Source organism: Oncorhynchus nerka, linkage group LG27 (genome assembly GCF_034236695.1).
Source record: "Oncorhynchus nerka isolate Pitt River linkage group LG27, Oner_Uvic_2.0, whole genome shotgun sequence".
NCBI lineage: Eukaryota > Metazoa > Chordata > Actinopteri > Salmoniformes > Salmonidae > Oncorhynchus > Oncorhynchus nerka.
This window is the reverse complement of record NC_088422.1, coordinates 65207561-65221840: the sequence shown is the minus strand read 5'-3', so window position 1 is coordinate 65221840 and position 14280 is coordinate 65207561. Positions and strand designations below refer to the sequence as shown.

At 44.8% G+C, this 14280-nt stretch overlaps 1 protein-coding gene across 1 annotated transcript in view; it reads left to right on the top strand.

The window, feature by feature from the left end:
- The window catches only part of LOC115112153 (piezo type mechanosensitive ion channel component 1 (Er blood group)), a 74416-nt gene that overhangs the window by 50263 nt on the left and 9873 nt on the right, over positions 1–14280 (top strand). Inside the window, 26 exon segments of the mRNA XM_029638984.2 lie at positions 117–216; positions 219–292; positions 498–758; positions 1162–1267; positions 1554–1735; positions 2087–2235; positions 4297–4455; positions 4672–4778; positions 4934–5097; positions 5280–5456; positions 5864–5989; positions 6278–6478; positions 6597–6801; positions 7616–7720; positions 7911–8067; positions 8278–8521; positions 8654–8750; positions 8908–9073; positions 9203–9292; positions 9667–9746; positions 9953–10024; positions 12832–12932; positions 13109–13238; positions 13318–13401; positions 13536–13708; positions 13811–13932. Of these exon segments, the coding sequence (XP_029494844.2) occupies positions 117–216; positions 219–292; positions 498–758; positions 1162–1267; positions 1554–1735; positions 2087–2235; positions 4297–4455; positions 4672–4778; positions 4934–5097; positions 5280–5456; positions 5864–5989; positions 6278–6478; positions 6597–6801; positions 7616–7720; positions 7911–8067; positions 8278–8521; positions 8654–8750; positions 8908–9073; positions 9203–9292; positions 9667–9746; positions 9953–10024; positions 12832–12932; positions 13109–13238; positions 13318–13401; positions 13536–13708; positions 13811–13932 (3632 nt within the window).

Below are 14280 nucleotides of genomic sequence, written 5' to 3'. Positions count from 1 at the left end.
CATGAGATACCTGATAACACCCCTGCCCTGCCCCATGCAGTCCAATGCACTGCTGTCTGCCATTCTCTGACTGTGTGGTGTTGTTGTTTTAAAGGTGTGTTGTGTATGTGTTCCAGAACACGCTTCTGTCTATAGAGCGCACAGGAGATCACGTCACCAATAGCTCCAGTCATCAGGACTTGGGCCCAGGGCTCAGTAGCGCCCCTGATGGACAGCACGGGACCACCCTCTGCAGCTGCTGGGTAGAGTGGTCATGCAGCAGAGCTACGTGTGTGCTCTCATCGCTATGATGGTAACTCTGAAATTTAATTCACATTCTAAATATGTCCTCTCTATGAGCCCTATGGGTATATTAGGCTATATTCCAATATCCACACTAGAATACCACTAAGAATGCATTGGATATTGGAACCAAGCCTTAGTTCTGTGACAGCAGTTCTCAGTGAGAGTATGTCATGTCTTACCTGAACTCCATCTCCCATGATGCCCCTCTACAGGTGTGGAGCATCACCTACCACAGCTGGCTGACGTTCGTGCTGCTGCTGTGGGCGTGTCTGATCTGGATGCTACGTGCGAGACGCCACTTCGCCACGCTGTGCTCTCCCTTCATCCTGCTCTACGGCCTGGCCCTCTGCTTCCTCCAGTACGTCTGGGCCATGGACCTGCAGCCGGAGCTGCCCCGCACCGTGGGCACCATGAGCCTTAGGCAGCTGGGTCTGGACCGAGCCCAGTACCCCTGCCTCCGCCTGGGGGCCATGGTGAGGAGAGAGGGGGTGGAGGGGACAGGTTCTGCAGTGGGACAGAGACTCTGGGAAATGTCAATGAATGCAGTCTGTTAAGTGTCTACAGGAAATTGATAGTGCAGTAGTCTGTATTCTGAATACTGAAGAGCTGTAGTAAACATGTCCACAAGGTACCATTTAGTGCGTACCTGAAAAGTTCAACCACTCAACAAATATTTTGTCTAAAACATGCCTGTCCCATATGCTGAATAGGTTATTTAACAGTATATGCTCCTGCACTTTCTTAAAAGGTTTAGAACCACTTAAAAGTGCGGTCCTGCAGTCAATCTCCCAAACAGTGTCAAGACTGTATTCCGATGGTGTCTCATCTCTCTCCTCCGCTCCTCTCTCCCTCTGTCTGTTTTGTTGATCCTGTCAGCTGCTGTACACGCTGACGTTCTGGCTGCTCCTACGCCAGTCAGTGAAGGACAACTTCAGCAGGAAGAAGAGCAGGTCTGCCCCTCTACAGGAGGTCACCACTGGAGGTGAGAGGATACACTTCTGATTCACTCTCTCTCTCTACACAATAAAGTACTTCACCAAAGTTATGAAGTTCCCAGGTGTGTGTGCTTTAGTATGGTCCAGTCACATTCTCTCCCACTATCTACATTTGACATTTTAGTCATTCAGCAGATTCTCTCATCCAGAGCCACCTTTACAGTAGTGAGCGCGTCAATTTTCACACTGACTGCGAATCGCGTGCCCGTGCAGTATGGCTGTGTCTTCAGTTTGGTTAGTAACAAGGTGCTCCTTCTCCCTTTGCGTCCACAGAGGGGAGCGGGCAGAACGAGTCGGTTCTGAAGGTTGTGGGCAGACTGGTGATGAGCTGCTATGCCAAGTACTGGATCTACGTGTGTGGAGGCATGTTCATCATGGTCAGCTTCGCTGGCAAGCTGGTGGGCTACAAGATCATCTACATGCTGCTCTTCCTGCTTTGCCTCTGTCTCTACCAGGTAGGTAGACGCCATCAGTCCAGGGGGTCACACTCTGAAGTCCTTTTACTATGACCCCCATCATCAACTCCTTGTTTCCATATTACAATACTACTTTATTGGTCCTACTGCTACTTCACACGTGTGTTTTCTGCTTCTGCTCTCAACCCTCCACACACAAACAAACATGAGAGTGACACAGGGTCAGCCCACAACAAACTGGTTTTCTTGTGGCAAATTGCTCCTGGTTGCACTGGGGATAACTCCGTTACCTCGATTTGACCTGTGGTCAAACTGACTGGTCATTGACATGTTAATGAATGTTGTTGTTGTTGTTGTGACTGTAACTGTTACTGTAACTAATATCGTCAGGTGTACTACTCTCTGTGGAGGAGGCTGCTCAAGGTCTTCTGGTGGCTGGTGGTGGCCTACACCATGCTGGTCCTTATCACCATCTATACCTTCCAGTTTGAGGACTTCCCTGCCTACTGGAAGAACTTCACCGGCTTCACTGAAGAGCAGTACGTTCCCCCCCACCTCACTGTGTGGTCAAGACTAATACACACTTTCTTATTAGGTTTGTCATTATGTTTGATGATGAAGTGGTCTCTATTAACTAGAGGTCGACCGACTAGGATTTTTCAACGCCGATACCGATTATTGGAGGACCAAAAAAAGCCGATGCCGATTTTATAATCCAACAATTCCAACAATACTGAATGAACACTTATTTTAACTTAATATAATACATTAATAAAATCAATTTATGTAACGGCTTTCTTCCGCTGAAGGAGAGGAGGACCAAAATGCAGCGTGGTTAGTGTTCAACATCTTTAATATATACGATAAACGAGAACACTACAAAATAACAAATGTGAAAACCAAAACAGTCCTATCTGGTGCAATGACACAAAGACAGAAGACAATCACCCACAAAATACCCAAAGAACATGGCTGCCTAAATATGGTTCCCAATCAGAAACGACAGACAGCTGCCTCTAATTGAGAACCAATCTAGGCAACCATAGACATACAAAACTACCTAGAAAGGGGAAAACAGACCCATAAACATACAAAACCCCTAGACCAGGAAAAATACATAAATTGCCCATGTCACACCCTGACCTAACCAAAATAATAAAGAAAACAAAGATAACTAAGGCCAGGGCATGACAATTTAGCCTGAAACATGTTCAATTTGGTTATAATGCAAAAACAAAGTGTTGGAGAAGAAAGTAAAAGTGCAATATGTGCCATGTAAGAAAGCTAACGTTTAAGTTTCTTGCTCAGAACATGAGAACATATGAAAGCTGGTGGTTCCTTTTAACATGAGTCTTCAATATTCACACACGAAAGTGCTGTTTGAATGAATGCTTACGAGCCTGCTGGTGCCTACCATCAGACTGTCAGACTGCTCTATCAAATCATAGACTTAATTATAACATAATAACACACATAAATACGAGCCTTAGGTCATTAATATGGTCAAATCCGGAAACGATAATTTTGAAAACAAAATGTTTATTATTTCAGTGAAATACAGAACCGTTACGTATTTTATCTAACAGGTGGCATCCCTAAGTCTAAATATTGCTGTTACATTGCACAACATTCAATGTTATGTCATAATTACGTAAAATTCTGGCAAATTAGTTCGCAATCGCGAAAGGCGGCCCAAACGCATATACCCTGTCTCTGCGTGCAATGAACGCAAGAGAAGTGACGCAATTTCACCTGGTTAATATTGCCTGCTAACCTTTCTTTTAGCTAAATATGCAGCAGGTTTAAAAATATATACTTCTGTGTATTGATTTTAAGAAAGGCATTGATGTTTATGGTTAGGTACACATTGGACCAACGAGTCCTTTTTACATTTACGAATACGCACCGCATCGATTATATGCAACACAGGACACGCTAGATAAACTAGTAATATCATCAACCATGTGTAGATATAACTAGTGATTATGATTGATTGGTTGTTTTTTATAGCATAAGTTTAATGCTAGCTAGCAACTTACCTTGGCTTCTTACTGCATTCACGTAACAGGCAGGCTCCTCGTGAGGCAGGTGGTTAGAGCGTTGGACTAGTTAACCGTAAGGTTGCAAGATTGAATCCCTGAGCTGACAAGGTAAAAATCTGTCGTTCTGCCCCTGAACAAGGCAGTTAACCCACCGTTCCTAGGCCGTCATTGAAAATAAGAATGTGTCCTTAACTGACTTGCCTAGTTAAATAAAGGTGTTAAAAAATTTAACAAATAGATAATTCGGCAAAATCGGCATCCAAAAATACAGATTTCCTATTTTGTTATGAAAACTTGAAATTGACCCTAATTAATCGGCCATTCCGATTAATCGGTCGACCTCTAATATTAACATCAATCTGGGTTAATGGATGTGGTTTTTCCTGATTAATCAGGAATTCCTAATTATCATTATCAGTTTCCGCACCAATTTCCGCACCAGTTTTTCCAGATTTCCTATGTTGTCCTGGTCACTCCAATCTGTGTTTGAGGTGCACAATGAGTATAGTAGAAACCTCTGGAAATGAAAGCGAGTCCTGCTCATCTGTCTCCCTGCAGGCTGGCTGACATCGGCCTGGAGACCTTTAAGCTGACCGAGTTGTTCACCAGCATCCTGATCCCAGGCTTCTTCCTGCTGGCCTGCATCCTGCAGCTGCACTACTTCCACAAACCCTTTATGAGGATCACAGACCTGGACCACGTCACGCCCATACACAGGTACACTCCTCTCAGGCTCCTCACACACTGTATGACTCACTGCCAGACAGAGGATAATACATAATATGCTCCTCAAATGCCCACGTATTCAAGTCCATAGTGAATGAGAGTTCAACCGTGTGCCGTCCATCTCATTTAATGTCACTGCCGGATAGAGCCGTTGTCCACCTCTACAGAAACAATATCCTATATGATGCCACTATTTTGATCCCACAGGAAGAGGAACAGGCACAGACCAGAGGTCCGCCGCTGTGATGATGGGGCTGTGTTTGAGGAGGATGACCTGGTGACGGATCTGAGGGATGACGAATCAGAGGAGGATGGTGAGCACTGATGTTGTTGTGCTGGATTTGTATAGCGCTTTTCTAGGACCCAAAGACTGCTTACAATTGTAGAAAAAAAACAGTAGAAGGCAAGAGTTTGTATATATGTGGCATGTCTATAATGATGTCTCGCTCTCTTTCTCTCTGCTGTACAGAGATGATGCCCAGTAAGTGGGGTTTGGTGATGAACAGGCTGATAGTTCTGTTCAGGAAGTTCTCTGACACGCTGACCCAGATCCAAGTGTTAATCTGGAGGGTCCTGGAGCTGCACATCCTCAAGATGGTGGCCTTTTTCGTAGTCTGGGTAGCTCTGGGAGAGGTCAGTAGTCCACAGCAGTCATCTGTTAGTCTATTGTGCACCGTGTGAATTTGGAACCAAGCCCACTTTTTCTAAACAGCCTCTCTCTTTGTCTGTCTCTCTTCTCTCTCTATCTCTTTCTTTATTGTTCTTTGTCTCTCTCTCTCTCTCTCTCTCTCACCATCTATATCTCTCTGTCTCAGCCGTCTGTGATGAACCTGGTTCTGGTGGTGCTCTGGGCGTTTGCCATGCCCTACACCCGCTTCCGCCACATGGCATGCTGTCTGTCCACCGTCTGGGTCTGCATCATCATTGTCTGCAAGATGCTCTACCAGCTCAGCATCGTCGACCCTGTCGAGTACTCCAACAACTGCACTGTGGTGAGTCACCAGTCTGGAAAGACTTTCATCTGTGGAGTACAGAAAGTGTACAGAGCTATGCTCTCTGTTTATATTGATAGCATTCTCACACCCCTGCTGCCAGCGTTCTGCTGAGTGCACACTATGCTAGTATTTACCCCTGGTGAGAAGCTAATACCTTGGTGCTAATTACAGGCAGTTTCATGTGTGAATTCTGTTGACGTGTTTAGTCTCCCTGCTTTATGGCCGTTTAGAGGAGAACAGCCTTTTGTTTATTTTTCTGTGATTTGCAGCGAGACGTTTTGGCTGCAGTTCCTGTCTCATATACACTCGCTCCCTCCCTCTCTCCATTTCTTTCTTTCTCTCTTTCTTTCTTTCTTTCTCTCTCTCTCTCGCTCCATCTCCATTTCTCTTTCTTTCCATCATAGCCCTTGGCCAATGAAACCAATCTGAAAGATGCTGAGGTCCTGAACTCCACTCTGTACAGAGAGCCTGTAGACCCAGCCAACTGGTTTGGCTTCAGGAAGGATGCCACCGTGCTGGGCTATAGCAAGGTGAGATCAATGCTCTTCGGGACAGTTTTTTGACTGTGATTATATGGTAATGTCATTGAGCTTTGTTCGTCGTCATGATACATTTTTTTATATATTTGTACTTGGCAGGGTTGGGGTCGATTTCAATTCCAGTCAATTCAGGAAGAACACTGACATTTTGTTAAATTAGAATTTTGTTTACCTTCTGAATTGACTGGAATTTAAATGGAATTTACCCCAACTTTGGTACTAGGTCAAATAACAAGTGGACTGGACCTAGCTCATGCTGTCGTGTTTGTGTCCTTCCAGAACCACCTGCTGGTGCTGATGCTGCTGGTGTTTGAGGCCACAGTGAACCGCCACCAGGACCACCACTACAGGCAGCAGCAGAGGTCCCCTCCCCTCATCCCAGCCATATTCCCCCAGGCCACCAGAGACACGCTGGACCAGGGCCTGCTGGCCTGCATCAAGTACCTACTCAACTACAGCTTCTACAAGTTTGGCCTGGAGGTAGGCCTCTTGCTGCTGTTTGGAGTTACTATTCAAAAGCATGTTGGTGTATTTCTCTATGCTTTTGGGTTCCTCTCATATCTTACCATGTCTTTTTCTGTCCGTGTGTCATTCCAAGATCTGCTTTCTGATGATGGTGAATGTGATTGGCCAGCGGATGAACTTCCTAGTCATAATCCATAGCTGTTGGTTGGTGGCCATCATGGTACGGCGTCGCCGGGCGGCCATCGCTCAGATCTGGCCCAAGTACTGCCTGTTCCTCAGCATCTTCATGATCTACCAGTACATACTGTGTGTGGGCATTCCCCCTGCACTCTGTATAGGTGAGTGGGGTTCATTAATCTCCCCGTATCACCAATGTTACCAACTTCCTAGTAGCTATACAAGAACATCACCTTCTCAACATCATATGTCCCTCTCTCTATAGACTACCCCTGGTACCTACAGTACCTGACAGTGTATCTCCCTCTATAGACTACCCCTTGTACCTACAGTATCTGACAGTGTATGTCCCTCCCTCTATAGACTACCCCTGGTACCTACTGTACCTGACAGTGTATGTCCCTCCCTCGATAGACTACACCTGGTACCTACAGTACCTGACAGTGTATGTCCCTCCCTCTATAGACTACCCCTGGTACCTACAGTATCTGACAGTGTATGTCCCTCCCTCTATAGACTACCCCTGGTACCTACAGTATCTGACAGTGTATGTCCCTCCCTCTATAGACTACCCCTGGTACCTACAGTATCTGACAGTGTATGGCCCTCCCTCTATAGACTACCCCTGGTACCTACAGTATCTGGCAGTGTATGTCCCTCACTCTATAGACTACCCCTGGTACCTACAGTATCTGACAGTGTATGTCCCTCCCTCTATAGACTACCCCAGGTACCTACAGTATCTGACAGTGTATGTCCCTCCCTCTATAGACTACCCCTGGTACCTACAGTATCTGGCAGTGTATGTCCCTCCCTCTATAGACTACCCCTGGTACCTACAGTATCTGGCAGTGTATGTCCCTCCCTCTGTAGACTACCCCTGGTACCTACTGTATCTGACAGTGTATGTTCCTCCCTCTATAGACTACCCCTGGTACCTACAGTATCTGACAGTGCATGTTCCTCCCTCTATAGACTACCCCTGGCGATGGAACACCCCCGTCATAATCAACTCAGCACTCATCAAATGGATCTACCTCCCAGACTTCTACACCATCCCCAACTCCAAGAACCTCATTGGTCAGTCTCTTTCCTCACCCGACCTCAGTGATATTGTGACCTACTAACGCTACGACCTGTGTTTGACCTCAAAATATCCTGGTCATAGATGCGTAATATAAAAAATGTTTCATTATTAATTTGATGATGTTCTACTGTAGAGTTCCTCCTGTCTGATGCTGATGGTTGTGTCTGTATCTGGTCCCTCCAGCGGACTTTGTCCTCCTGATGTGTGCCTCCCAGCAGTGGAAGGTGTTTGAGGATGAGAAGAGGGAGGAGTGGATGGTTCTGGCTGGGGAGAACACAGACGACCCTAACCCCATGGACGAGCGACCTTTTAACCCTGCCCCCAACTTCATCAACTGCAGGTACTGTATGACCAGACACCGAGAACAACTGACCTAACAGCAGCTATAACCACACTCCTCCTCTACATACCCTTCAGGCATTATTATGAGGGGCGGTAGTTGACCTGACCAGGAAAAACTCTGGGCACTAATTATTATACATCCTCAACTACACCTACCAGTTTACAGTATCAACATTAACTCTCATCTCTCTCTCCCCCTCTCCTCCAGGTGTTACCTGGACATGACCAAGGTGCTGGTGTTCCGTCACATGTTCTGGTTTGTCTTGTCGGTGGTGTTTGTGACCGGGGCTACCAGGATCAGTGTGTTCGGCCTGGGCTACCTGCTGGCCTGCTTCTTCTTCCTGCTCTTCGGCACCAAGCTGCTCAGGAAGCCCTCCCGCACGCGCCTGGTCATGTGGGACTGCCTCATCATCTACAACGTGGCCGTAATCATCTCCAAGAACATGTTGTCTGTGAGTGGCTATGTACCTCGCTGTGGACAACCACATACTGCAACCATACGCCTATACAGGGTGGTAATAAACCTGGTTAGGTGAACTGCTATGCTTGCATACATTTTAAGTGAGAGTGTGTGTTGTCCCCAGATCTTGGCCTGTGTGTTTGTGTTGGAGATGCAGAAAAGTTTCTGCTGGGTGATCCAACTCTTCAGTCTGGTCTGCACAGTGAAGGGTTACTATGACCGTGAGTACTCAACACATACAGATGGATACAGTTCTTTTATCTCTATGAGTGAACACACGTCACCCTCCAAATTGGCAGGAAAACAATGATAATATAGAATAACCATAGCGGACTTTGTATGCTTGTGTGTGTGTGTGTGTGTGTGTTTGTCCTACAGCTAAGAGTGTGAGCGATAAGGCGTGTACTCTGCCTGTAGAGGAGGCAGGCATCATCTGGGACAGTATCTGCTTCTTCTTCCTCCTACTGCAGAGGAGAGTGTTCCTCAGCTGCTACTTCCTGCACGTGACAGCCGACCTGCAGGCCTCTGCCCGCCAAGCCTCCCGGTGAGCACTGGTCTCCACAGCACCCCCTGGAGGGCACCCTAAAAGCCACGACATTCCCCTGCAACTGCCACAGAGTTTTGTATGTACTGTATGGAAACGTTATGTTGACCTGATGTTTGATTGTGACAGGGGCTTTGAGCTGTTCAGGGCCAGCATTGTGAAGAACATGCGCTTCCATCAGGAAGTAGAGAAGAAGTCCCTCTCGCAGCTCAAGAGATCGTGAGTAACCATAGAAGTGACCGCTTTCCGTGTTCTCAACACATTGAGCCATTCCTCATGTATAAAGTTAAAACAGGCTAATGAGAGAGCCAGATCTCATAACTAGCCCATAGCCAATAATTGGCCACTAGCAAGGCCAATAATCTCCCTCTGCATATGTCTGATGAATGTGACAGCAGATGGACGATCTCTGGAAAACACATGTCCAAAACCAAGACTGTAGTGTGGTCAAGTGCCATATTATGTGACTGCTTAATCATATACAACTAATGTAGAAAAACTGAGAGAGGAATGAGAGAGAGAGAGGGTAAAGTAGTCAGTGCTCATCATGAGTCATGATGACATCAGAATAATATGTCTGCCCTTCCCCTCAGGATGGAACGGATCCGCTCCAAACAGGAGAAGTGTAAAGAGGGCCGTCGGAAATCGGACACCAAGGCGGATCCGGCATCAGGTACTCAACTTCATTACTTTGTACTGATCCGGCAGGCATGAAATGAGCCTTGGTTTGGACTTGTGCGCTCACTGTCATGAATCATCCTATTAACCATTAATACATTTATTCAAAGTAATTCAACAACCCATCTCTACGGATGATGGTTTGAGGGTGGTTGTATTTGCTGTTTGGTAAAGCCTGAGGCCCTTCATCTCACCCCACAGAGCCACAGAGGGAAAAGAGAAGCCACAAGCGTGGCAAGAAGTGGCAAGAGCCCTGGCTGGACCATGCTAAAGGTTTGCTCCATATCCCACCACTATATAGACCTCTGTCAGTGTATATGTCAGTGCCAGACTGACTCTCTCCACATCCCTCCATCTCCACAGTATCTGACCCCACATTTATCTCACACCAAGTGCTTAAGTGGATGTGGATGTGTTTGTGCATGCAGCTGCTTGTCGTGTGCCCGTATGTGCATGTTCCAGATGTGTCTATTAGCATCCATGTATATAATATTGTTTATGTGACTGTGCACTCTCTATCCTCTGTAATGGAATTGTGTCTGAGAGACTTCTTCTGGGAGGTCATCCAGTCAGTTAGAATCACGTCATTACCCGAGTTTGGGCTGTGTCCCAAGATGCCCTTAGCTCAAATAAAAGACCTTCCATCTGTCTGCCTCAGGAGGTCCGGAAATTAGATCTGTCTGGGCTCTTTGATATTGAAATAGGGGTATTTTTCTCCTGTGGTGAGCTGAATCTGATGTCTTCTGTCGGTAATGGGGAAATGGTTGGCTGAGCCGGCCTTAACTGTTTACATGCACTGTCAGAAACCTGGAAAGGTTTTCCTTAGGACCGAACTAATCAGAGTTTGTCAAACAGTTTATTAGCAGACTTATAGTGTTTCATAATGAACAAGATTTTATACATTGGGTTAGTACCCATATTTATCTATACTTTTTGAATTGCAGGTGCAGTCCAGTAAAGGATTGTAATCTTCCGGTCTTTTTGGCCTGTCTTTCCCCACATCTGTTTTCATTATTTCCTTCCTCAGACAGAACTTCATTGTCCAATGCATTGCTGCACTTATAATGTGAAGGAATAGCCTATTAGTTTATCAACATTTTAAGATAAATATTTCTGATCTGTTGCGTCAGCCACATTGGGAAAAAAAGTTTTTGTTGATGCTAGTGGTTGTATTAATTTGAGATCTATTGCATCCCACAACTGTCCCAGACTATGTTTGGAATATGTATTTCTCGCACAGAATAGAATAGGTTGATTTTTGTACTATGGGGATAGTATATTGACATAGGTGGGTGCTTTTGCAGTTCGTTAGGCCTATTCATCTTGTTGACTGACGAAAAGTCAATGTGGACAGATCTGCCAATATCTTCAATATGCAACTCGGTTGTGTCCCCGATATGTCTGTCTTCACTTCTAGCCTGTGAGAAAGAGACGATCACATGATGGAGGGCCATGTGAGTGAGAGGTGTTTCTTAAAGATCCTCCACTTTTTTAGATTTTTTTGGCCTAAAATGACATACCCAAATCTAACTGCCTGTAGCTCAGGACCTGAAGCAAGGAGATACATATTCTTCATACCGTTTGAAAGGAAACACTTTGAAGTTTGTGGAAATGGGAAATGAATATAGGAGAATATAACACATTAGATCTGGTAAAAGATAATACAAAGAAAAAAACATGTTTTTTTGTATTTTTTTGTACCATCTTTGAAATGCAAGAGAAAGACCATCATGTATTATTCCAGACCATGCACAATTTAGATGGCAGCAGTGTATGTGCAAAGTTTTAGACTGATCCAATAAACCATTGCATTTCTGTTAAAATTCTTGTATCAAGACTGCCCAAATGTGCTTAATTGGTTTATTAATACATTTACAAGTTCATAACTGTGAACTCTCCTCAAACAATAGCATGGTATTCTTCCACTGTAATAGCTACTGTAAATTGGACAGTGCAGTTAGATTAACAAGAATTTAAACTTTCTGCCAATATCAGATATGTCTATGTCCTGGGAAATGTCCTTGTTACTTACAACCTCATGCTAATCGCATATGTTAGCTCAAGCCTACGTTAGCTCAACCGTTCTGTGGGGGACCCACCGATCTGCAGCACTCGGGTGAAGGGCACAACGCAGCACTCCGGGCCAAGGGCTTAATAGCCACTGGCCGCGAAAAGGCATGGATTTTTTTAGGGTGCGTTACAGTCACCAAAGGAGATGCAGCCGTGATGTTCGAGGCATTATCAAGTGCTTGTCAAATTGTGAATGAGAGACTAATGAAGTGTGTACACCCTGCGCAAAAAAAAACCAAAGCAGAGCTCAGGCCTTTCAAGCAACTATTTTCAAATCATCATTAGGGTCGCATCATGCAGCCTTACATTGTATTAACAATCAAAACATATAGCCCAACATTTGTAGAACAAATAACGTTGCATTATTAACTCTAAATTAAGCATATAGGAGTACCTATTTATTTGTTAACTGCTCAACACAGAATAGCCGCATATGTGCACTCCCTCAAATCCTTATGAGAAAATATCCTTTCTATTTTATTCAACCTTGTTAAATTGTATTCTTCATACTATAAAGTAATATAAAAAATAATGCCACAGAATTCTAAGCAAATCCTGTCTGCTAAATGAACTAGTGTAGCCCATAGCCATTTAGCATAGCCAGATCAAGACCTTAAATAAGGACAGCTCAGAGTATGCTATTCTGTTTTTTCCGAATAGACTAGATTTTCTTCATATCATGCTTCTTTAGACCTGTCTAAAATAAATAGTGGATTTATTTTGAAGGTGTAGGCTATATTACATGGAGTTATTAGACTTTTAAAAATGTAGATTCTCCAAAGTTCTGCATCAGTGGCTTGTGTGGAAGCCAGGAGATGCTGAGTGTGTTTATGTTAATTCATCCTCAATTACATTGAGACCGACAGCTATTTGCTTTACAATCACCGGCTGACTAAATTTCGTGACCGCCACAGCCATAGTTGTACTACCAGTAAATGCATTCACTACCCATGGTCTGTCCTGTCCCCATGTATTGATATCATCTGGATGGTTTCTGTTTACCTTTGCAGTGTTGCATTCTGGGGATTACTACCTGTTTGAGTCGGACAGTGAGGAGGAAGACGAACTGTTTTCAGAAGAAAAAAAGCCTCAGAAACAGACTGCCTTTCAGGTGAGTTCACCTTACAGTTAATCAACACAGCCTCTGCCACCACAGCATTTTCACAGTGCTAAAATGCGCTGAAATGTGCAAAAATAAACAATATTACTCAAAATACTCCAATGTTTGCTTTTCATAATGCAGTATTGAAGCATGTGAATTCCTCCTGTCTCCCCCTGTGCCCTCAGCTGGCGTACCGGGCGTGGGTGACCAGCGCCAAGGCAACGCTGAGGGAACGTCAGGAGAGACAGAAAGAACAGAGGAGGCTGGAAAGAGACGAGAGACGGCAGAGGAAACAGGACAGTTCTCCAGCATCAGGTCAGAGTTCACACACACACACACACACACACACACACACACACACACAGTGATTAACTTGTTGTTTTTTCTGTTACAGGTCATGAAGGTAGTCTTGAATTTGAAGAAAGCATTTCACATGAAGAGATAGACGACAATGACGAACTTGATGGAGAGGGCTCAGGTATTTTGGGGTTTATTTAATGATGTAGGTTACATATTTTGGCCACTATATTCCCAGTGCCATTTATTAATTAAGTTTCACACATTTTATTGTCTGTATGACCTAGTGCAATGTAATCTCATGCTGTGCTATAGGGAAGGCAGACATTGTGCAGAGGATCCTGGACGTCCTCATGTTGCTGTGGGTCGTGTTCCTGGCCATGGTGGATGGCCTAACAGAGTGGCTCAACCTCATCACCAAGCAGTACGTGGACACCTCCACCGTGCTGTGCAACGAACGCTACCACCTCATACACAACATCAGCCAGGTCAGTTATAAGGTACCTCCCACAACCAGAAGTCATCTACTTCTAGTGGGGCCCTGTCCCAGTATGACCAGTGATGGACCCTAATCCTGTAGTGTTTTACAGGGATCTCTGAGGGAGCCCATGGAGGATCAGCTGTCCCAGGGCAGCGAGAGCCCCACTATGGAGACCTGTCTGGGAGACATAGAGGGAGACACGGACCACATGAATAGAACCAGTGCCACCAGGTTGGTGAAGGTGATGGCCCATTTAACCTATTGGGCACATTAATATTGAATATCTTTTTCGAGGGAGGAACAGAATAGAATTTAACAACATTTATATGAAAAAAATTCCTTTGCTTACTGGTTTGTAATCATCTACACTGAACAAAAATATAAAGTGTTGGTCCCATGTTTCATGAGCTGAAATAAAAAATCCCAGAAATGTTCCATGTGCACAAAAAGCTTATATCCCCTCAAAGTTTGTGCACAAATTTGTTTACATCCCTGTTAGTGAATATTTCTCCTTTGACAAGATAATCCATCCACATGACAGGTATGGAATATCAAGAAAATTATTAAACAGCATGATCA